This window comes from Arvicola amphibius, chromosome 2, assembly GCF_903992535.2.
Source record: "Arvicola amphibius chromosome 2, mArvAmp1.2, whole genome shotgun sequence".
NCBI lineage: Eukaryota > Metazoa > Chordata > Mammalia > Rodentia > Cricetidae > Arvicola > Arvicola amphibius.
In genome coordinates this window covers 192,612,325-192,637,224 of record NC_052048.2, presented here as the reverse complement: position 1 = coordinate 192,637,224, position 24,900 = coordinate 192,612,325, and the positions used below count along the sequence as shown (strand labels likewise).

Genomic DNA, 24,900 nt, shown 5'->3' with positions numbered 1-24,900 from the left:
CCCCAGTTCTTCGTCTCTAGGAGACATCAATGGAAAGCCCTCAACAGACTCTCAGAATGCACCATCTTCACTTTTACCAGTTTGAAACTTGGGAGTTGTTCCAACATGCTTTGAGAAAAGGATGATATCGGGTTGATTTTATAAACACAGATTTTATAAGCATAAGTGTTTAAGCTGATATATATATAGACCCTAGCCTTTTCCTTTGTCCAGCATGATAATCTTGGAAAAATTTCAATTTCTTTATAATCTGGGAGCAAAAGGGGGTACACTGGTGTCCCTTGAGAATGTCTTTGTCCCTGCAAGGATGGTTATGATGAGATGCAAATACATCAGGGGCTTACTGTAGTTAGTGTGATACTGCGGGTCACCAGAAAAGTGGAGGAAAGACAGATGCAGTTGTATTTTGGTGAGAAATGCATCCTATACAGGCTCATGTAGTTGAATACTGGTCCCCAGCTGTGGCGCTACTTGCAAAAGTGATTGAACCTTTAGGAAAGTTATGGGGCTTTGTTACAGGGAGCTTGTCACTGTGGTGGCCATTGGGGTTCTATAAAGAGGCCACAGTTCCCGTTTTCCATTTCAGCTATCTGCTTGCAGCTGAAATGAAATCAGCTGGCCCAATGCTCTTGTTGCAATGTCTGCCCTCAATATGACAGACTGGCTTCTCTTGGAAGAGAGGCCAGAGCAAATCCTTCTTTTCAAAGCCACTTTGTATCAGGGTATTTTATCATCGCAACAGAAAAGCAACTAATACAGATGTTTTAAGAGCCAAGAAAATTAAAGCCTGATTCATACTGCTGTAAACAAACATGGACTGAGCATTTTTTTTTTAAGCAAAGAAACATAAATTGGCACTGTGACCCAAGGCTTCTTGCCATTCAGCTTGAAGCATCATGGGAGGTTTTAAAGAAGGATGGCAGAGAGGTGGAGACCACACCTGCATTAGGAAAACAAAAAGGTTTTCAAGACACCACTGCTAACCTCTGTTAATCTCCTGGTAGCCAGAGGTGTCACTTCCCTGCTCCTGCTTTTGAGACTGTGAAACATCCTCTGGAAGTTGAACTGAAGGTAGACTGGAGGATCAGGATGGAACTCACACCCCACACCTGGACTTCACTATTGCTTACAAGACAGATCCCTTTGCCAAGCTCACCACCTACTTCCAAGTTTCACACCAGCTTTTTCCAACCAGTGTGTCCACGGGAACAGTAACTCCCCATGTATTCACAAGTTAGAAGAGAACTGTGTATTGAAGCAGCTTTCTGGATTTCCAATGCTAGCCAATGTTGCCCAGGACATTTTAGGGCTTACTCTAGTTTCTCCCCACACCTGGATAGCTCTGATTTCCACCTGTATCCTCATCCAGTTTGAAATGCTCTGTGGTTCCTTAGCCTTTCCCCCTGGCCAGAGACAATGAGTGAACCAACTTTACTCTTAAATGTTTGGGATGTCCTTGCCCTTACATTATTACTAGGGGTTGGAAAGAAAATGCTTGAGCGTAGGAGCTAGTAAGACAGCTAAAGATATTTACTATCAGGAACCAGTGGTGTAAAAACTATAAGGTAAATAGAAGGTTTCAATAATATAAGAAAGAACAAAGGCTATCTATTGTATATAGTTTGCATTGTCAGAGATTATTTTAGCAACCAAAGTTGTGAGCAAAGCCTTGTTCTTTGAAAGTTGAATATCAAGGAGACGCAAACACCAGAGGTTCACATTGTCCGTGGAGAAATCCTACCTAGTCCTTTCTTCTCTCTACTTCTTCCTGTGTTTACTGGTTGCCCACAATGTCACCAGAAGTTTTAGGGACAGTATATGGGTAGTTCTTGTGGGAGCCAGCCATAATAATCTAAGTATGGGCAGGTCACCCAAAGGAAGTTCTTTACTTCCAACCATTATCACCTGCCAGAGTAGAACTTGGCCATTGATAAATATAAACGGAGGCCTGAGTCTCAGTAGTTTACCTTGAAGCAATACCTGGTTGCTGGAAGAACCACAAGCTGAGATTACCCAACCACCACCCAAGAACAGACCATTCAAAGGAAATGCCTAACATTCTAACCACGATAGTAAATAGGATCACCTGCCATCACACACTCACTAGGACACTCCTAGACAAATGTCAGCCAATCAGGGGTCTTAAAACCTCAGAAACTCCTCACCCCCACCTTTACTACTATAAAATCTTATTCTAACTGAGCTTGGGGCTCTCCGTTTGTTCCAATACATTGAACATGCAGAGAGACCAAGTTTGCAAACTTGTATAAAATAAAGGCTCTTTGCTTTTACATACAGAACTAGGTCTCCTTGTTGGCTTTTGCAATGACTTTGCGGATTTGGGCATAACAGTTCTCATAAGTCATGCTAGAACACAAGCCTTGAACAGGCTAATTAAGGAAACAAAATAACAAAAAATCTGGTTAAAAAAAAAGATTTGTTCAATATGGACTCCTAATAAAAAAGATAAAATCCAGTGACTGCCTCTCTCCAAGGCCATCTTTGGGGACCTGGCATGAGATTTGGGTTTCACTAGAGGACAAGAGATACTTATAACTCCTGAGTCTTAGTCAGAGGGTGGTCCTGCCCATCGCTGACCCATTGCTCTCAGAGCTCCAGCCTCTTCCCCAGTGAACTCTGAGAGGTCGTCAGGACTGTAGACTCTCTTCCCAGGAGATGAAGTTCACCCTTGGGGCAGGATATGGACTCTAATGTTTTCCTCTACCCAGCATGATGGTATTGGGGAAATTTCAATTTCTATAAAGTCTGGGAACAAAAGGGGTACACTAATGTCTCTTGAGAATATTTTTATTCCCGCAAAGATGGTCAAAACGAGATGCAAAGATATCAGAGACCTGTTGTAGTTAATGTGATACCGTCAGTCACCAAGGCTTGCTGTGCTATACAAAGATACACACTTGCTACAATTATCTGTTACATAGATATGTACAACTGTAATATTTAGGTTTATACTTAGACATCCAAAAAACATACCCCTTGCCAGCCAACGCTGGAGTTCTGACTTTTCTCTGTACTCTCCTTGATGAACTTTCTTCCCTGGTGGAAATGGAAATTCTTTCCTCCATGTAATGCTTTCAAAGGACTTGGACATGTTCTTTTTCTCTCATACTCTACATGTACTCCATCACAAACCCTTCTGACCCTACCTGGTACTATATTCAGAAATGAGAACTTGCTACTCCTCGTATCAGGCATCACTTACTACATCATGAAAATGGTCTTCCAGTTGGGTTCTTGACACCCACATTTTCTCCTCCCACTCCCAAATTATCATTTTATAGTACAAATTAATAAGTGTCTCATTGTTTTATCCAGTAACCTGCAATGGCTCCCTAACTCCTTTAGAATAAAAAATAAATCTTTACAATAAATCATTAGCCTCCAGGAACTAGTTTTTAAATATTTATTTGCTTAGACCGAGTCTTGTTCGATAGCCAAAGCTGGCCTGGAATTCAGGCTTTTCTTTCCTGATTTTCCAAGTGCTGGGTTTACAGGCAAACAGGTCCACCCTAGAAGGGGGGTGATTTCTAGGAGTGTTCTATGTTTTGTTTAGCTTTTTTTCTTGCCAACTTTTCCACCCTTTCAAATTTGTCACCATAGCTTACTTGAGATCCATTATCACGACAGGTATCCTCTTTGACCTAACTCTCATCTGCATGGGATGCTCTTTCCTCAAAGCAGTAATATTAACTTTTTAAGGTCTTGAACTATTGAAATTATATTACATTTACAATCTCCCCCTTCTTTTTCCTCCTTCCAAACCCTCCCATGCACTGCTCTGCTTGCCTACTTTGCATTGCACGTCCACCTTTACATACTCATTGTGTGTCTGTGTGTGTGTAAATGTGTGTGTGTGTGTGTGTGTGTTCCTAAATACAGAAACACAACCTTCTCAGTCTGTGAAATGTTATTTGTATGTAACCATTTTCAGGGCTGATCACTTGGTATTGGATAAGCAATGGTGTGCTCTTGATCCTCTTTCCTCTGAGGTTTTCTCTGAGCAACCTGTTTTAACTGCTGGCAAACACCTGTATCTAACATGCCTTTGCCCCTTGCTTTGTTTTATTCTCTTCTTTTCCCTCAACTCAGAATCTTCTCACTTTATTATTTAGTTTTATCTTACACTTGTAGCTCTTCCCCTAGTCTGTCCTTGTTCTCTTCTTCTTCTCCTGGAATGTGAGTTTCAAATATGTATGGACTTCCATTTTGCTCTTTGATTTACTTTAGTGCAGAGAATAGGACTGGATATTCCATATGGTCAGAAAATATGTGTTAACCGTCTGGGCCTATGACCTGGCCAAATTGACCTTTCCATGACTCAACATTCTGTTTAGAAAACACAGAAAGAGTCACATGCAAATGTATACACGAAGAAAGAAAATTCAGTAGAAATTTCCGGAACACTCATTCATCCTTCTTATCTCCTTCCCTGACTTCTCATTGCATCACTGCAGCTGCTAATACATACAGAGAGTTTATAAATCCAGAGAGACGATGCAGCTCTTCTATTTTCTTGCTCTCTATTCTCATTTTTAATTTCACCCTTTAAAAATAACACTGTTGAGTCTGGCTGAAATTTGGAAGGAGAAGCATGAGTCATGATGTACTTCCTTTGGGAGAATTTGGGCAAATGGAAGATGAACTGGTGCATAACGGGAAGCTGTAGAGCTTCTGTTAGCAAGCAAAAGTTACAGGGATGCATTTGCCCATTGCAGCTGCAGAAGTTGAGGCGAAGACTCTCCATATGCTCATCTAGGCTGTGGGTTGCTCTGACAGCATCTCTTCAATGATTTTGAATGAGATGAGCATGGCCCAGATAATACATAAAATATACACAAAATACTATAGCTTAGGATTTTTAACTGGGAACATTTTAAGTCAACAAAGGAGTTGATCTCACCAATTATCCTGAGACGGGCACACATTTTTGCCCTTAAAAATGCTAGGGGACAGAAAATGATTTTCATGATGAGATATGGCCTGGGTTAACTGAAGTAGAAGATCCATGATCATGATCATGACCATGTGCTCTCTTCATTTACTCAGACCTCATCTACTCTTTGGGTGACAACAACACCCTTCTGTCTCCAAACTTTCATAAAAAGTTCAGCATCATCTGTCCTTCCTCTGGAAGAAACACTTTAAACAGGACAGCTCAGAATGTGATATTTGAAATGAAAGAACAATACTGCTTGTGTACAGAGCTGAGTGAGATCAGTGGTCAGTTCCATAGGAATTACTATCTCATTAAGGCCCCTGACATACAAAGACCACCAGGTTCTAAAGCTTTCCATATTCATGTAACTAGAAAATATAAAATGTGACCTTATAGAAAGCATATAGATAGCATCTCATATCACAGACAAGATGTCTGAATTATTCATATTTTAGTTTCTCTTGTTATCACTATTATGCACTTCTGGCATAAATTGATGTGGGATTCTCCTCTGTATGCTATGAAAAACATTGGGTAATAAAGGAACTAATTTTAGCCTATAGCAGAGCTTTAGGGGAAGAAACCTAGGTGGGGAAAACTAAGCTGAATGCTGGGAGAAAGGAGGCAGAGTCAGAGAGATGCCATGTAGCCCTGCCACGGACAGATGTTGGAACTTTAGCTCGTAAGCCACAGCCACATGGCAATACACAGATTAATGGTAATGGGTTAAATTAAAATGTAAGAGTTAGCTAATAAGAACTTGGAACTAATGGGCCAAGCAGTGATTTAAATAATAGGGTTTCTGTGTGATTATTTCGGTACTAAGTGGCCAGGAACCAAGAAGCAGCCTCCCCCCTTACAACAAGAAATAGTAGCTAATATATTATAAAAGTCTCTAAAATTAGGGGCATATTCTGTCAAAATTGTTTGCTATCCTATTTATATATAAACTGTGTAGGCTGGTAGCAACAACATTCTCACAGATGTAACATAAATGACCAGGATGTTCCTTTTTCTCCTGTTGTAAACATATTTATACTTTAAAAAGTTATGGCTGGGCAGTGGTAGCGTGCATCTTTAATCCTAGCACTCTGAAGGCAGAGGCACTCAGCTCTTTGAATTCAAGGCCAGCTTGGTCTACAGAGCAAGTTCTAGCATAGCAGGAGCTAAACAGAGAAACTCTATGTCAAAAAACAGACAAATAAAACATATAATCTGTAGCCCCTATGAACCATAGCCAACATAAACTACAGTCACTATGAACTATAAGATACCCTTTGCATAATTGTCAACTTATTAATATGATGTAGAAATGAACTTGTTCATGATAGAACATTTTTCATGGGCTACATAGCTTTCTTGAGTGGCCGTCTGTGGATCTCCACTAAACAACTTAGAAACTTGGAAGTTTGCATGTGGGGGATGTCAGACTGAGGCACACATGCTATCTTTCCTTTGTTTATTTATTTATATGTGTTTGTGACTGTATGCATGCATGTATGTAAGAAAAGGGCATTAGACACCTGGGAGCTGGAGTTGCAGTCACTGTGAGTCACCTGATATGTGTATTAGGAACTGAACTCATGTCTTCTGCAAGAATAGCAAGGACTCCTAACTGGTGAGTCATCTCTCACAGCCTGCCTTATATCAAATTTTAAAAGTGATTTTCATGAACTTTCATTTTATAAAATATGAAATTAATTGAATTAATGTTCAGAGCAAAATAGTCCCTCATTATAATGTGTGAAATTGACTGAGAAAATAAGTCAGTTCACTAGGTTAGCATCAACTTGTAGTTTCATGTACTTGTTCAAAGACAAAATATCTCACAATGAAACATATTAAGCTCTAATAAAAATCAAACTTTATAATTAGAGTATTTAAGATTTAGGAAATTATATGTGATATCATATTTTATAGAAGCATTTTTGCCTTTATAGTCTGTGTAAATTCACACACAAAAGGAAAACATGAGGTTAGGAGGAGGACTTCTTAGGAAGAGCTTCAGTGGGAAAAGAGAAGGTGTTGGGAGAAAACAACTAAGTTATATAAATGCAAGAAAGTGTCAAACCCAGAAAGACAATGTTTCTTTCTAGATTTGCAAAACCCAATAAACATTAATTTTCTAATATTCCTATTTGTTGCTTTGCAAGTAGAATTATTCCAAGTGTCTGCCCTTAACCCTCATTTGCCATTAGTGTCTTGTGATCACATCTAGCACAAACTGGTCTTCAGAATGGACAACAAGCTGAAAAGCGATGATGGGAATCTTCTGAGTGTAGAAGGAAAGGTAGCACTGAGAACTGAGTGTTTCCCTCATTGTTCAGCTGTTGCTCACAGTACTACCAGCATAGTGCCCACATTCCCTGAACGAAGTTAGTAGACACATGTGATGGTACAAACTGTTCCACCTCTCTGCTCACATATGTATGAGTACACATATATCTATGCACACATTTACATATGCACATGTAATGCCCTATACATACACACATATATATGCATACATACATATACACACATATACTCCATAAACACAGGTATACAGATATACACACGCACATATACATACACACACATATACTACCAAGCAAACTATATATATATATATATGTATATATATATACATACCTATATACACACAAATATATTCCATACATACACACATACATATATAAAAGTTCTCTTTGCTGACAGCACAAATACACTAGATAAAGTAGGCATCCCAAATAGCAACCACTCATAAGCCCAGTATTTGCATTCATGTTTATCTTTTTCTTTTTTGTCTTTCCCTGTCAAGGAACAGAAATATGAATCTGTGATGTCTGGAGCACTCAAGGTAGGATCAACAGATGGCTTACCTGTCTATGATGGCGCACATGTCAATGGTGACATTTGCAAAGCTTCCCGGCTTCCTCTGTGCCACTTCATTCAAATCTACAAGCTGATCATCTATCTGGATGAGCTGCATGCATCCTTGGAATGATGGTTGAAGGACAGAGTGACTGGCATTGTTCATGTGATTCAAAAATCCTGTGAAATGGAAGGAACAAGAAGATCACAATGGGCATCCGGCAAGCTCTATTAAAGGCCTCCCAAGAGTTTGACTAGACACAGTCATCCGACTAATATTGGCACTTCTTTGATTCTTGCTGACCTAGTACAGGTGTGCTACCTCTTGAGCAGGTGATATTACTTTAGGCAAGAGTCAGTGGTTTGAATGAGAATTGCCCCTATAGGCTCACATATTTAAATGCTCATTTCCACAGCTGGTGGAACTATTTGGGAAGGATTAGAAGAGTACCCTTATTGAAGTAGGTATGGCTCTGGGTGTTCCCTAATCCAAATTTGCCTACTTTGCCAATTTAAACTGGACTCATTAGTCTTAAATTATTTGCTAATGCATTCTTCCAATACTGTATGGTTGAAAATAAACTATCAATACATAAAAGAGTGAGAATTAACATATGCCATTAAATAAATAAAAGTGAATACTAATATTTATTAGAAAATAATCAGAGTTTGGTCATTAAGTGATTCTTTAAAATGTCCTATTTTGGCTGATATAGTAATAGTTGACTACAATAAAGACTCTTTTCCTCATTTCCTTAATAGGTGTCAATATATAAGTTCTGAAAACTGTCATTTGAGGTTCTTTTAAGGTTTTATCTCAGAGGTATACATTATTTTCTACCAATGTAGCACTAGGAAAAAGGATTATGCTAATTCCTGACTTAAAATGACATGTTCTGTTTCAATAATGTTGTGTGTGTGTGTGTGTGTGTGTGTGTGTGTGAGTGTGCATGTGAATGCCTGTGTATGTATGTACTCATGTGTTTCTAGGCTATGCATTTTCATCAGCATTGACTTAGTACCTTTACAAAAACGCTGACTTTTGGATAAATTGTCTACTCAGAATAGTTGTATGCACACAATGTGATTTCCACTTGACTAATCATGATAAAACTGAGTAGGTTTTAATGGCTAAACTTAGCCGACAGAAAACACACAGCTGTAACTTTTGTGGATGCTCTTAGCAAAGCTATCATTGGGTTCAGCTTTTGTGAATACTTAGGAGTCTAAACATCCACATTCACTTGGAAAGATTTTGAAATGAGTAACTCTCTTTATGAGTGAGAATGCCTGTGAATCAGAGCAGCTGCACAAACGCTCCTCGCTTCCAACTGAGGGTGATTAAGTTCCCAAAACAAGACTTCAGCAACCACTCACAACAATGTTCTGTTTGGGCTTGATACTTCTGGAGTCTGAAATTGTCAAGTCTTTTCAGGCTCTTACATGAGATGTATTCTAGGAGAAGATAATTATAGGAATAATCACTACATAGCCATCGAAAATAGCCGTGGTTCTTGTATTATCCTTAACGCTTTTAAGAGGGATCCTATTTGCCCTCGTGTGCAAGCTTCCACACTCTTCTGCAGCATCTTTGGACTCTAAGTTTGGCTTATTTCTGTAGAAAGCAGTATTAGCTTGTGACTTCCAAGGCCCATTTCTAATCTGGTATGTGCAATTGCTCATGTTGGCCAGCAGGGAGTGTTGTCGGGAGGCCTATGAGAGATCGTGGAAGACTTCCATGACTGAAAATGTGTTGTGTGGCATGACTGGGGTGGGATGAAGAGTGAATTATTGTTACCCAACAAAGCAATGAGTAAATAACCTCTAGCTGGAAACAAATTACAATAACATCCCCAAGGAAAGTGCAAGTTAGCTTAAAGAGCCTTCAGAGAATTGCTGGTCAGAAGCCTAATGTCTCTCAGGGAGGCAGTCACTAACAATATCAAGGGAAGGAGTAGAAATGGCAGTGAAAGCACTTGGGATCCGTACTGGGTTGTAGGCCAAACTTTATCAATGTTGTGGTTGTCTTTCTTAGGGTTGCCATTGCTGTGATAAAATGCTATGACCCAAGCAAGCAAGTTGGGGAGGAAGGAGCTCATTTGTCTTACACTCCCAAACTACTGTTCGTCAGTGAAGGATGTCAGGACAGGGAAATCAAACAGGGAAGGATCCTGGAGACAGGAGCCGGTGCAGATGTCGTGGAAGAGTGCAGGTGCTGCCTTGAAGGAGGGCAGATTACTAGTTTGCTCAGCCTGTTTTTGTTTCGAACCCAGGGCTACCAGTCCACTCCAGGGATGGCACCACCCACAATGAGCTGAACCTTCCCCATCAATCACTAATTTAAAAAATGCGATACAGTCCCATCTAAAAGGAAATATTTTTCTTGATTGAGGTTCTCTCCTTTCAGGTGACTTTGGCTTGTACCAAAATTAAAATAAAACTGTCCACCACCAAGGACCCCTTGTCAACTTGACATACAAGCAAATCACTGATAAACCCTAACTTTTCCTCTCTTGTTAATCCTCAAGATTATACATTAATATTGAAATCACAACATAAAATTAGAAATCATTTTCAAACTTAGAAATCCCACAGTCTTATAAATTCAAACATATTAAAAATTCAGTCTCTTTAAAAAACCCAAAGTATCTTTTAAAATCCAAAGACTGTCAGCAATGACTCCTATATAAAATACAAACATACTTTCTTACTTTCTTTAAAAGGGGAAGAACCAGAGTGCAGTCAAATTCCAACCATGTATAGCTCAAAATTCAATGCCTGGATCATCTCCTATTGCCAAACGTCAGTGGCTCTCCATGACCCCTTCATGCTTTCAAAACCATTACCACCTAGGCGACTTTTAAACTACCAGGTTTTGCTGTCTGTGTGAGGTACAAACTTGGCTGCCTCTGGACCACAGCTTCCATGTGCCAATACTAAGGCACCAAGTTGAGAAGATTTCAGTTCAGTGATACTGCTCTTTGCTCAGTTACCATAAATTTCTTGCTCCACCTACCCAGCATCAACTGTCCCAGTAAAGCAAAAGTTTTACTTCAGTGGTCCTGGTCTCTTGTTAATCCCAGATGATTTCTTCAACCCCAGCTGACCAGACCACAGAATCCTCATACAAATGGCCTGGTAGAGTCTTTGCTTCCCTCTGAAAGGCCCCCATTGCCTGCAATGCTCTCAACCTTCTTATCTTCTAAGCTCCCACAGAACAACTGATTCCTCAACACTTAATGGCTTTTCCAGGCTCAAATTCCAAAGTCCTTTGACAGTTCTCACCCAAAACAACACGGTCAGGTCTGTCACGGCAACACTTCATTATCCTGGTACTGGGTTGTCTTAGTTAGGGTTGTGGTGCTTCATCAACTTGGGGAGGAAAGGGCTTATTTGTCTTACACTTCTAGAATACTGTTCATTATTGAAGGAAGTCAGAAAAGAAACTCAAATAGAGCAAGAAGCTGGAGGCAGGAGCTGACACAGAGGCCATGAAGGAGTGCTGTTTACTGACTGGCTCAACATGCTTTCTTGTAGAACTCGGGACCACCAGACCGGTAATTGCACCACCCACAGTGGGTTGGCCCTTCCACCATCAATCACCAATTAAGAAAATGCCCTACAGGCTTGCCTACAGCCCCATCTAATGGAGGCATTTTCTTTTTTAAAAATATTTATTTATTTATTTATTTATTTATTTATTTATTTATTTATTTATTTATTATACAATATTATGTCTGTGTGTTGCCTGCAGGCCAGAAGAGGGCACCAGACCCCATTACAGATGGTTGTGAGCCACCATGTGGTTGCTGGGAATTGAACTCAGGACCTTTGGAAGAGCAGGCAATGCTCTTAACCGCTGAGCCATCTCTCCAGCTCCTGGAGGCATTTTCTTAAAGTTCTGTCCTTCGAGGTGACTTGAGCTTGTATCAAGTTGACATGAAACATCCAACATACTGTCAATGATAACATAAAAATAAGATGTACTTAATTCATTGTAAAATCTAGTCAAGGGTGTTTTCAGCATAGTGCTGAAAGGGTTATTGGCTAATCTATTTCAATTTGGAGAAACACATTGCTGTGCCTGGGAGAGAGTAAGCCCTGCCCTGAGTGTGGACAGCACCCTCCCAGAGACTGGGAAGGGGAACAGATGAAAAAGGAATCCAAGCAGATTTTAGCAGGATTCTAAGTGAGCTGATAGGCTACCATGGACAAACACCTGTGGAGCTAAATATGAGTCTCTTCTTTCAAGTTGTTTGGCTCAGGTATTTCATCCTAGTGATGAAAAATTGACTAATGCATCCTGAAGCAAACTCTTAGCTATAAAGAAGTCAGGATGTGATGGACCTCAAAGCCAAACTTGTCTCGATTCCACTTTACTCGACAGTGAACAATACAAGAACAAAGAGATAACTTCCAATGATCAAGTACCAGGACATGACATCTAGTGATGACAAGGAAATCATTATCAGGACCTTAGAAAGATGCAAGAGATGTGCTATAAAAAGATCCATGGGAGAAAAGACCCATTCAGCAGCTTCCTCATGCACCTCCCAGACCCCAGGCAAGAGCATTTCTTTCATCTTAAGGGTATTCTGCTCAGAAAGTCAGGGTCCCAGAGGTAGATATCTTCATGAAACTACACATGTGCTTTCTAGTAAATGATTGCATGTGTGTGTGTGTGTGTGTGTGTGTGTGTGTGTGTGTGTGTGTGTTAAAACCACACCATGATTGAGGCCAGAGGACTATTTGCAAAGTCAGTTCTTTTCTTTTACCGTATGGGTCCTGGGGATCCAATTCATATTTACAAGCTTAGCAGGCTAATTTACCCAGCCAACCATCTTGCTAGCCCTGTTTGTATTTTAGAAACAGTGCCTTGAACTCTTCATATTCCTACCTTGACCCCTAAAATGTTGTGGTATAGTGTTCTTCTTCTGTTGGGGAGTACTGTTTTAAGCTGTGCTGTTTTTGTTTATGCAGCATTTGTTTAACTCTGTGAAGCTGTGATCCTTTGCCTGTCTAAAACACCTGATTGGTCCTAATAAAGAGCTGAACAGCCAACAGCGAGGCAGGAGAAAGGATAAGAGGGGGTGGCAGGCAGAGAACATAAATAGAAGGAGAAATGAGGAAGAAGAGGAGTAACGAGAGAACAAGGGAAGGAGGATGTCAGGGGATAGCCACCCAGCCACCCAGCCACCCAGTCAGCCAAAGAATAAGAGCGAAAGTCAGCTACACAGAAGTAAGGAAAGGGGAAAGCCCATAGGCAAAAAGTAGTTGGGAAAACTTAAGCTAAGAAAAGCTAGCAAGAAACAGGACAAGCTAAGGCAGGTCATTCCTAAGAATAAGCCTCTGTGTGTGCCTCTTCACCACATGCCCCAGCCTCAAAAAAAAAAAAAAAAAAAAAAAACAAAAAAAAAACCCCAACCCAAAGCTCCAAACAGCCAAAAGAATAAGAGAAAAACATCACACAACATACTTCAGTGGACAAATTTGAATAACACTGCCGGGAATCACATTTTTTTTTTTGTTCTTCGTTTAAAGGACATTGCCATCAGCTTTAATGTCATCAGCTTTGTGCAGCCTGTTCTAAAACCATTAGAGCACAAATGTAAAGAAACTTTTAGACCTTGCTCTTTGTTCAGAAAAATTGAAAGTGAAAACCTAGATCCCTATAAAAAAGAAGAGTAAAAGGGAGACAAGGAGGAGGAAGAGGAGTTGAAATTGGCTCACGATGGCAGGACAAAGAAACGAAGATGAACGAGTCGTGGACAATCAGTAGGACTGAATCCTAAAATGGAATTGCCAACAAGTGCCTCTCCTGGTTCTGGAAACAATATTGCCCAGTGATTTGGGTCTGACTTGGCATTGGCAAGACTCTGAAGCTCACACACAGACATTCTAATGAGAAACAACTTCAGAAACAAATTTCAGAAGAGCTGTGGACTTTATACATGGACAAGACATAAATAATCATAAACCATAACTCTATCTGCAAAATGGCTATCAATCATCACATTATAATTATATTAACCCTGTTATACTCTCCTCCCACATTGAACCAGTGCCTACCTGTGTGTGATCATTAGAACACTGCCAAATATTTAAATTTGGTTTCTGGTTGGTGAAATGTATGTAAATATTCTTAAGCTCCACTCTCAGTTACCTGGGAAAGCCCTGCTTCCCCCCCACACCCCATTGTACTCTAACTAGATGGTACTTTATGCTCAGACTTCTGTCCTAGGTTTAGCAGATAAAACTCCTTATCTGATTTCAGGTCCACTCAGTTTATTCTTTTTGTTAACAAGGCCATTCTGTGCAACTTCAAGGTTTTAAAATTTTTGATTCAGAAATACATCAGTGGAAAACAATGTTGACATTTTTTTCTGACCTCAGAATGCCAATATAAACAGTTGCAAGTTATACCGTTAATCTGGTTGAACAGAACTTAAAGAAAAATAGAGATTGTTGGCACCATGGCTGGGGATCTAAACAGCTGAAGAACACTGTTTCTCTATTTTGTTTGTTTTAAAGTCAAGGGCTGTTAGGAGCTCAGAGAGAGGCTGACAGTGTGCTATAAAGTCTTCTGCATTTTCTTTCCAATGAAGCCTTGAAAAAAGTGAATCAAGTGTTTAGTAATCACTGCCTACTCAACCTTTCTGAATAAAACAGTCAAAAATGTGTTCAGCAGCAGCGGTGGGAAAAGCTGTTTTCAAGTGAGCGGAGAGAGTGTGCCAGGATGCCTTCCACCTGGCATGCTTGGGAGACTGACTAGGGCACAGGTCAGTTGAGCCGGCACATTGATACACAGAGGCTAGGAAGAGCCAGTCTCAGTGTTCTAGACAGAGCTGTAAAAGCAGAATGTAAGAAACACTCAATGAACTCTGTGGGCTGGGGCAGGAATTGAAACCCTAAGTGTGAACTTTTGGTTTGCTGTATAGGTAATCAATTTAGATATAGGTGGTTGTGGTCAAAACACCGTTGGTTTTTACCATCTAGGTGGGACAGTCTGAGTACAGGGTCATATGACAAAGAGTGAATATTCCTACATCTCAGATTTGGTTCATTCAAACTAGGATCCTAAAGAGAAATGACAGACTGGGGGGGGGGGGGTTGGATGGAGTGGAAATATAGTGAGTCTGGAATATTGTGTGTTGTTTTAAAAGATAATGGCATGGTAAGAATTAGCGGAAGAATGACAGAATTGTTTCAGAATGACATGAAGTAGTTATTGTTGCCCAAATTCAAGGCAACTGGAGTAAAGTTTCTTTCATAATTTGAGAAGAAAAATTTACATTTCATTCATTGCTAAAGAAATGATGGGAAATACTAATTACAATACGAATCCATATGTAAATGCCTGTGTAAAGTGAATAAAATCAATGTGAAAAAGAGCAGAGAGAGCTCTCCGTATAGCTTCCTGGTAACTCGCAGTGTAAAAGGGTTAGTGGAGTTTGAAAGCCATCCTTTGACAAGCCTTCTATTAGCACCCAGTTAGGCAGTAAAAATGTTAGTGGAAGCTGGAATGAAAGTCCGATGGGGACCACAGTCTCTAAGATCTCTTTAAAACGTCATTGGAGCTGACCATGTTGGTGCATATTTTTAGTCTCAGAGATAACTCTCTGGAGGCAGGCAGATAGATCTTCATGAGTTCAAGGCTAGCATGGTCTAGTTTGAAAGTTCTAAGTTAGCCAGGGCTACCTTGTGAGACCTTGCCAAAAAAAAAAAAAAAACCCTAAAAATTGAAACAGCATGATTCATCCACTTGCAGATGAGAAACCTGGCTGACTGGTTTGTGACTGAGGTGTCAAATAAAATATTACTACAGTGGCAGGACCAATGGATCCTGGATCACCTGACAGAATGCAAAATAGGAAACTAAAACATGGCCTTCAATGTTTCTGCAAAAATACTTGTGCTTCCCTTTGTAATATCAGACCAATGCAAACAGATGCCATCTACAAAAGGATAACTTGGGATACTCAGTGATGATCAGGCTCGGACAGTCAACTGAGGATCTGGTTCTGATTAGCAGGGACCAAAAAGTAGAAGGATGCGGTGAAACAGGCAACCCTGCCCTGGGTTTTTTTTTTTTTTTTATTATAACAGACATCATTGGAGAAGGGCAAACCACACTTGTACTTGTTATGCTGGCAGTCTTTTAGTTCTTCCAATAATCTTTTTTATAAGTTTCAAAGTGTTTTAGAAACAGAAACTAGTGCTAAAAAGTTGTGTCATCTGAAAGCCTGTTCTGGATTAAATTTATTCCATCTTAATCTGTCTGTATTCAATATCCATGGATTTTCAATAAAATTATTTTCCTTAAGTCAGTGGTGAATTCCATCATCCAATGTTTCTTAAAGACCTTTCCATATCATTGACGCTTGACTGGCAGATGAATATTCCACATATTCTGTCTTTTCAACACAAGTGGCATCTGCTTCAAGACCAATTATTCTAAAAGGGGGTTTCCTTATACTTGTCAGTTAGGTTACTATAGTTTTGACTTTTAAATTCATGATCATGGTGACCCTTGTGATTGCATGTCTCCTAATATTTTTAGGTTCTAGCATTTTTTTGCATCTACATTTGGCTAAAAGAGAAATAAATTTAAGCTTGAACAGCAGTCAGAAATTAAAAGGCAATTTTCTTTTTTTTTTTTTTGTTTTTTGTTTTTTGTTTTTTTCGAGACAAGGTTTGTCTGCAGCTTTTTTAGAGCCTGTCCTGGAACTAGCTCTTGTAGACCAGGCTGGCCTCGAACTCACAGAGATCCGCCTGCCTCTGCCTCCCGAGTGCTGGGATTAAAGGCGTGCGCCACCACCGCCCGGCAAAGGCAATTTTCTTGAAAGTAATTTTTATCAGTTAATTTTGATGATGAAATAGGAAAAAATCAATCTGTTGCCTTTTCCAGGTTTACTATAAATTACTTTTTAATATTATATTAATGTTTGACGCCTCTTTATGTGGAAATATTTAAGGTACAAAATCAAGAAATTTGCATTTATGTTTTGGTATTATAAGTTGATTAAATGCTGTGATCTTTTATTATATTTTAAGTTTGAAAAGCAGCCAAATTATCATTGGTATCATGGTGAGCTGTAAAAAATAAATACAAATATATCTATAAAACAAATATTCAGAAGTTTAGAGTGGGTAGCATATATAAAAGATCCCTAGCACACCTTACTTCATTTTCTTTTCTAAAGATTGTTTAGGCAATCTATCATTTACTAATTATGAAACACCTAAAAATGGGATATTTATATCTTGAAGAATGTGACAACCACATTAGTGACTAAAGTCTCAAACATAAGAAGATAGATAGATGTGATCTAAAAAAAAAAACAAAAAAACAAAAAAAACAAAATATTTCTCCTGACTGTATAAAAAAGACGTCAGTATTAGAATGGGGGGCTGTCACCCTCTTCTAGGGAGTTCCTATTTGTTTGGCTGTCAGAGGGTTTCCCACTTTATTTGTGGTCTTGCCAGTTTGGTCTCTCACGCTGATGACTTTCTGGTGAGTTAAGTATGAAAGGTCCTCAAAGCTGGCGCCGGGCTGTGTCTGGGCTTCTAGTAGGTTCTCTCCTTCCTTCACAATGACCCATCCAAACATCTGCCTCAAGTGCATGTGTCCCAGCTCAGAAGTAACTGAGCCAACACTTCACTGGCTTCGCTTTGCAGTGCCTGTGTTCAAAACTCCAGACACATCTTCCTGCCCTTGCTGGAATTCTGTCATCACCCCTAGCAGCCGACTTTCCCCAAAGCCTCAACTTCAGTTCATTCAGTGGTAAGTCATGTCTGCCAATCAGCTCAGCTTCCGGCCTCATTTCTTCCTCATGCACCAGGAACATATTAAGTACCTAGTAAGTTTTCCACAGCTTTCACCTCTGTGTGACCGTTCAAGCCAAGCCTCCAGTCCATTTCTGGTGCTGGTCCAAGGGATCTCTTCTGAACACGACAATCTGAGCATGTGTCCCTCTTCTTAAGGGATTATTTGTCTCAGAAAACATTTTCACAGCACTTGTGAAATTGTTTTTCCTCTAGTGATTTGCTATTTTAAAACAAAGTTAAGTTTGTAGAGATTTACAGATCACAAGGTCATATACTTGAAAAGCAAAATACTTACAATTCCAAATTACTAGATGTACTAGATGTACTAGATTAATTGCTTTAATTAAACTTATTATAGTGGAGGTCACTTAATGATGTTATATTTAAACATATGCTTCAGCCAGAATATCTTATATATATGAGGTTTAGTATATTATTATAAAATATTTTCAATCTTATCATCTGCAAATAATGAAAGTTTAACTTCTTCCTTTCCAAATTGAATCCCCTTGATTCCCTTATGTTGTCTTATTGCTATTGCTAGAACTTCAAGCACTATATTGAAGAGATAAGGAGAGAGTGGACAGCCTTGTCGTGTTCCTGAATTTAGTGGGATAGCCTTGAGTTTCTCTCTGTTTAATTTGATGTTAGCTGTCGGCTTGCTGTAAATAGCTTTTATTATATTTAGGAATGACCCTTGTATCCCTAATCTCTCCAAGACCTTTATCATAAAAGGGTGCTGAATTTTGTCAAATGCTTTTTCAGCATCTAATGAGATGACCATATGGTTTTTTTCCTTCAGTTTGTTTATATGATGGATTACATTGATAGATTTTCGTATGTTGAACCAGCCCTGCATCTCTGGGATGAAGCCTACTTGATCGTAATGGATAATTTTTCTAATGTGTTCTTGGATTTGGTTTGCCAGTATTTTATTGAGAATTTTTGAGGGGTTCCCAGGTTTCCAGGGAGACGCCCCCAGTTAGTTCCTTGGGCAGCTGAGGAGAGGGAGCCTGAAAAGGCCAGTTCCTATAGCCATACTGATGAATTTCTTGCATATCACCATAGAACCTCCACCTGACGATAGATGAAGAAAATGACAGAGCCCCACATTGGAGCACCGGACTGAGCTCCCAAGGTCCTGATGAGGAGCAGAAGGAGAGAGAACATGAGAAAGAAAGTCAGGACCGTGAGGGAACCTCCAGCTGGCGACAGATGGGGAAGGTGACTGAGGCCCACATTGGAGCACTGGACTGAGCTCCCAAGGTCCTGATGAGGAGCAGAAGGAGCGAGAACATGAGGGAGAAAGTCAGGAACGAGAGGGGTGCGTTCACGCATGGAAACGGTGGGACAGAACTAATGGGAGATCACCAACTCCAGTTGGAATGGGACTGATGGATCATGCGACCAAAACCGTCTCTCTGAGTGTGGCCAACAGCGGGGGCTGACTGAGAAGCAAAGGACAATGGCTCTGGGCTCTGATTGTTCTTCATTGACAGGCTCTGTGGGAGCCTTCTCAGCTTGGTCGATCACCTTCCTGGACCTGGGGGGAGTTGGGAGGACCTTGGTCTTAGCATAGAGTGGGGAACCCTGATGGCTCCTTGGCCTTGAGAGGCAGGGAGGGGAGGTATGGGTGGAGGGGAGGGGAGGGAAGTGGGAGAAGGAGGGGAGGAAAGGGGGAGGAGGAGGGGAGGGAGGGGGAAGGAGGAGGGAAGGAGATGGAAATTTTTAAATATAAAAAAAATAAACCATGAGGAAAAAAAAATATTTTCAATCTTAACTTTATTTCATCATTGAGAAAAACTTTCTTTCATAAAAATTATTGTGAGTCTTCTTTCCTATTTTCATATAATACATAAAAGTTATAAATTAAATTGGCTGAATATGCAAAGACAGTAGAGAAGTTTTTTTTTTTTTTTTTTTTTTTTTTTTTTTTTTTTTTAGAAAACAAAGAAATTTGTAAGAATGTAGGAAATTAAAGGGAAATTCAAGGACTAGGCCAGTATTTTGTCAAAATAAGATAGTCAGAAATCTGTGAAACAGAATTTATATTGTACTTTTAAAAACCATTTTAAAAATGGGCCGTAAAAGTCATTGAAAGAAGAGTTAAGAAAATAGAAAATTTTGATATCTTCACATAGGTTTTACAATATTTTACTCTTTTAAAGGAAGAAGAAATATTAACTAATGCATAGATCTCTCAGCTTTAGTTCCTTAGAGGTTTCAAGTATTTCTAATACACAGACAGATACGTTCACATGATCAGATCATAAAGTAATATTGCCTCATTGATTTTTCCTTATGAGATCACACAGTTTGTTAATTACATTAGGCTCCAAAATATGAAGATAGCAGGCCATAAGAGTGCCCATAAATGTTATTGATCGATCATAAAACTATTCAACAAACATATATATATATATATATATATATATATATATATATATATCACCATTCCAGGTTATTTTTACTAATGGATTTTCTGTAACAAATATTTTTAAAAGGTCAACTATTACACACACACACACACACACACACACACACACACACACATACACACACACACACACACACACACACACACATATATATATATATATATATCTTACAGGAGATTATTTATCATGCAATGATATTATCATTAGGAATAATGGGAGAAACGACAAACATAATGTGAAGAAGTCTATTCCCTAGGGGAAGGTAATGTGAAAGTCTAGAAACTCTGCCAGTTGCAAACATTCAGAGAACAAGGTAAAAAGCAGCGTGTATCCTCTAAATTATCTCTCCAGAAGAGAATGGAAAATCAAGGGCCTTAGATGATGCTGAGCCGCTTATATTTAGAAAGCACCTCCCCATCTTCATAATGCAGGGGTTTGGGTTTTAAAAAGGTCAGGCAGACTAGAAATCATGCTGTAGGCCTGTGTGGGGATCAGAACATTGCAGTATCAGTAGCACATTAAGCCCAAAGTTGCTAAGATCTTCGAGAAGTACATACTAGAGACACTACACTAGTCAGCAAAGAGCGCTGACAGGAAAAAGTGTCTTTCTTTGCTTAGTCTATAAAAAGAAAAAGAAAAGTAACTATTCAAGAATGCATAAAATATGGAGTTACTGAACTAAATTATGACTTTCAAACTTGCGCTAACTGTAGGGTGTGGCACTCAAATCAAGAAGTTACTATAGAAAGCAAGTGATTTCAAGCTATTACCATGGGAAGTGAAGTGTAAATTCTCTCAGATTAACTCTAGAAACTCAGGATTCTGAAAGAGAAAACTGAGACATTTAGACCAGCAATCTCAAAGTACAAAACACTGGAGAATAAGTAGAGTTAATATCCTGCTTAAACTGGTTCTACTCAGAATCTTCAACTTTATAATGGAATAAAAGTGATCTCTATCAGAACCTGGATTTCAAAATTTGACTCCTTTCTTTCCTAAAATTAGCAATGAGATGTATGGTACTCTGTCTATGCTGGGCAGAGGTAGAGATCCACAGATCTGTGAGCCATGCCATCCCCCATTCAGAGACCCCTTCCAGTGGGAGTCCTGGAGCTAAGCCAGAAAGACCTGGAGATAAAATACATTCACTCAAGTTTCTGCTCATGTGCTTATCAGAATGTAAACAGAGAAAGGGTATATTTGTATAATGAACAAGTGTCAGAAGAAACATTTGGCCCCTAGAAATGTCAAATTACTTTCAGAAGGGTAAAATGTTAAGAAATTATTTAACACAACTTTAAAGGCTAGATTTGAACATATGAGTATGAGATAATATTTTATTAAAAGAAGTGCTACTATCCTGGGTTTCTTGTTTTTCCATATAAAGTTGATTATTGTCCTCTCAAGATCTGTGAAGAATTTTGTTGGGACCTTGATGGGGATTGCATTGAATCTATAGATTGCTTTTGGTAGAATTGCCATTTTTACTATGTTGATCCTCCCAATAGAAGAGCAAGAGAGATCCTTCCATTTTCTGGTATCCGCTTCAATTTCTTTCTTCAAAGACTTAAAGTTCTTCTCAAATAAATCCTTTACTTCCTTGGTTAGAGTTACCCCAAGATATTTTATGCTATTTGTGGCTATTGTGAAAGGTGATACTTCTCTGATTTCCTTCTCTGCTTCCTTATCCTTTGTGTATAGGAGGGCAATTGATTTTTTGGAGTTGATCTTGTATCCTGCCATGTTACTGAAGGAGTTTATCAGCTGTAGGAGTTCTTTGGTGGAGTTTTTCGGGTTGCTTATGTACACTATCATATCATCTGCAAATAACGAAAGTTTAACTTCTTCCTTTCCAAATTGAATCCCCTTGATCCCCTTATGTTGTCTTATTGCAATTGCTAGAACTTCAAGCACTATATTGAAGAGATAAGGAGAGAGTGGACAGCCTTGTCTTGTTCCTGAATTTAGTGGGATGGCCTTGAGTTTCTCTCCATTTAATTTGATGTTAGCTGTCAGCTTGCTGTAAATAGCCTTTATTATATTTAGGAATGACCCTTGTATCCCTAATCTCTTCAAGACTTTTATCATAAAGGGGTGTTGAATTTTGTCAAATGCTTTATCAGCATCTAATGAGATGATCATATGGTTTGTTCCTTCAGTTTATTTAGATGATGGATTACATTGATAGATTTTCATATGTTAAACCAGCCCTGCATCTCTGGGATGAAGCCTACTTGATCGTAGTGGATAATTTTTGTAATGTGTTCTTGGATTCGGTTTGCCAGTATTTTATTGAGAATTTTTATGTCATTGTTCATGAGTGATATTGGCCTGTAATTCTCTTTCTTGGTTGAGTCTTTGTGTGGTTTAGGTATCAGGGTAACTGTAGCTTCATAAAAGGAATTTGGCAATGACTCTTCTGTTTCTATATTATGAAATACCTTAAGGAGTATAGGTATTGGGTCTTCTTGGAAGTTCTGGTAGAATTCCGCATTGAAACCATCTGGTCCTGCACTCTTTTTGGTAGGGAGGTTTTTGATAACAGCTTCTAAGTCTTCATGACTAACAGGTCTATTTAGATTCTTCCCTGATCTTGGTTCAACTTTGGTATATGGTACTTATTAAAACAATGCCCATTTCTTTTACATTTTCCAATTTTGTGGCATACAGGCTTTTGTAGTAAGATTCATTGATTCTCTGAATTTCCTCTGTGTCTGTGGTTATGCCCCCCTTTGCATTTCTGATCTTATTAATTTCTGTGTTCTCTCTCTGCTGTTTGATTAGTTTGGCTAGGGGTTGGTCAATCTTGTTGATTTTCTCCAAGAACCAGCTTTTTGTTTCATTGATTCTTTGGATTGTTTTCTGTGTTTCTATTTTGTTGATTTCTGCCCTCAGTTTGATTATTTTTAGTGTTCTACTCCCAGGATAGCCAAAACAATCTTATACAATAAAGGAACTTCTGGAAGCATTACCATGCCTGACTTCAAACTCTATTACAGAGCTACAGTATTGAAAACAGCTTAGTATTGGCATAAAAACAGAGAAGTCAACCAATGGAATTGAATAGAAGACCCGGATCTTAACCCATAAACCTATGAACACCTGATTTTTGACAAAGGAGCCAAAAGTACACAATGGAAGAAAGAGGGCATCTTCAACAAATGGTGCTGGCATAACTGGATGTCAACCTGTAGAAGAATGAAAGTAGATCCATATCTATCACCATGCACAAAACTCAAGTCCAAATGGATTAAAGACCTCAATATTAATCTGAACACACTGAAACTGGTGGAGGAGAAAGTGGGAAGTACTCTACAACATATGGGCACAGGAGACCGTTTCCTACGTATAACCCCAGCAGCACAGACATTAAGGGCAACATTGAAGAAATGGGACCTCCTGAAGCTGAGCAGCTTCTGTAAAGCAAATGACACTGTCACTAAGACACAAAGGCAGCCTACTGACTGGGAAAAGATCTTCACCAACCCTGCAACTGACAAAGGTCTGATCTCTAAAATATATAAGGAACTCAAGAGACTAGACTTTAAAATGCTAATTAACCCATTTAAAAATGGGGCTCTGATCTGAACAGAGAATTCTCAACAGAAGAAGTTCAAATGGCCAAAAGACACTTAAGGTCATGCTCAACCTCCTTAGCTATCAGGGAAATGCAAATCAAAACAACTTTGAGATACCATCTTACACCTGTCAGATTGGCTAAAATCAAAAACACCAATGATAGCCTTTGTGGGAGAGGTTGTGGGGTAAGGGGTACACTCATCCATTGCTGGTGGGAATGCACACTTGTGCAACCACTTTGGAAAGCAGTGTGGAGGTTTCTCAGGAAATTCGGGATCAACCTACCCCAGGACCCAGCAATTCCACTCTTGGGAATTTACCCAATCATACTACAAAAGCATCTGCTCAACTATGTTCATAGCAGCATTATTTGTAATAGCCAGAACCTGGAAAGAACCTAGATGCCCTTCAGTGGAAGAATGGATGAAGAAACTGTGGAATATATACATATTAGAATACTACTCAGCGATTAAAAACAATGACATCTTAAATTTTGCATGCAAATGGATGGAAATAGAAAACACTATTCTGAGTGAGGTAATCCAGACCCAAAGATGAACATGGGATGTACTCATTGATAATCAGTTTCTAGCCATAATTAAAGGACATTGAGCCTATAATTCATGATCCTTGAGAAGATAATAAGAAGGTGAACCCAAAGAAAAACATATAGTAATCCTCCTGGATATTGGAAGTAGATAAGATTGCCAGGCAGAAATTGGGAACCTGGGGGTGGGGTGGGATGGGGGCAAAGGGAGTTGGGGAGAGAAAAGCGTGAAGGGGAGGATGGGGAGAGCTTGGGAGAATGGGATGCTTGGGATATAGGAAGGGTGGATATGGGAGCAGGGAAGCATATATCTTAATTAAGGGAGCCATCTGAGGGTTGTCAAGAGACTTGACTCTAGAGGGGTTCCCAGGTATCCATGGAGATGCCCCCAGCTAGTTCCTTGGGCAACTGGGGAGAGGGAGCCCGAAAAGGCCAGATCCTATAGCCTTACTGATGAATTTCTTGCATATCACCATAGAACCTTCACCTGGCGATGGATGGAGAAAATGACTGAGCCCCACATTGGAGCACCGGACTGGGCTCCCAAGGCCCTGATGAGGAGCAGAAGGAGGGAGAACATGAGAAAGAAAGTCAGGACCGTGAGGGGTGCGTTCACCCATGGAGACGGTGGGACAGAACTAATGGGAGATCACCAACTCCAGTTGGAATGGGACTGATGGAACATGTGACCAAACCAG

At 39.5% G+C, this 24,900-nt stretch overlaps 1 protein-coding gene across 1 annotated transcript in view; it reads right to left on the bottom strand.

Moving 5' to 3' along the window:
* Cntnap2 (contactin associated protein 2) overlaps window positions 1-24,900 on the bottom strand; it is a 1,482,107-nt gene that overhangs the window by 925,719 nt on the left and 531,488 nt on the right. The window contains exon 10 of the mRNA XM_042054579.1: window positions 7,819-7,990. Coding sequence (XP_041910513.1) covers window positions 7,819-7,990 — 172 coding nt within the window. The remainder of the gene's footprint in view (window positions 1-7,818; window positions 7,991-24,900) is intronic.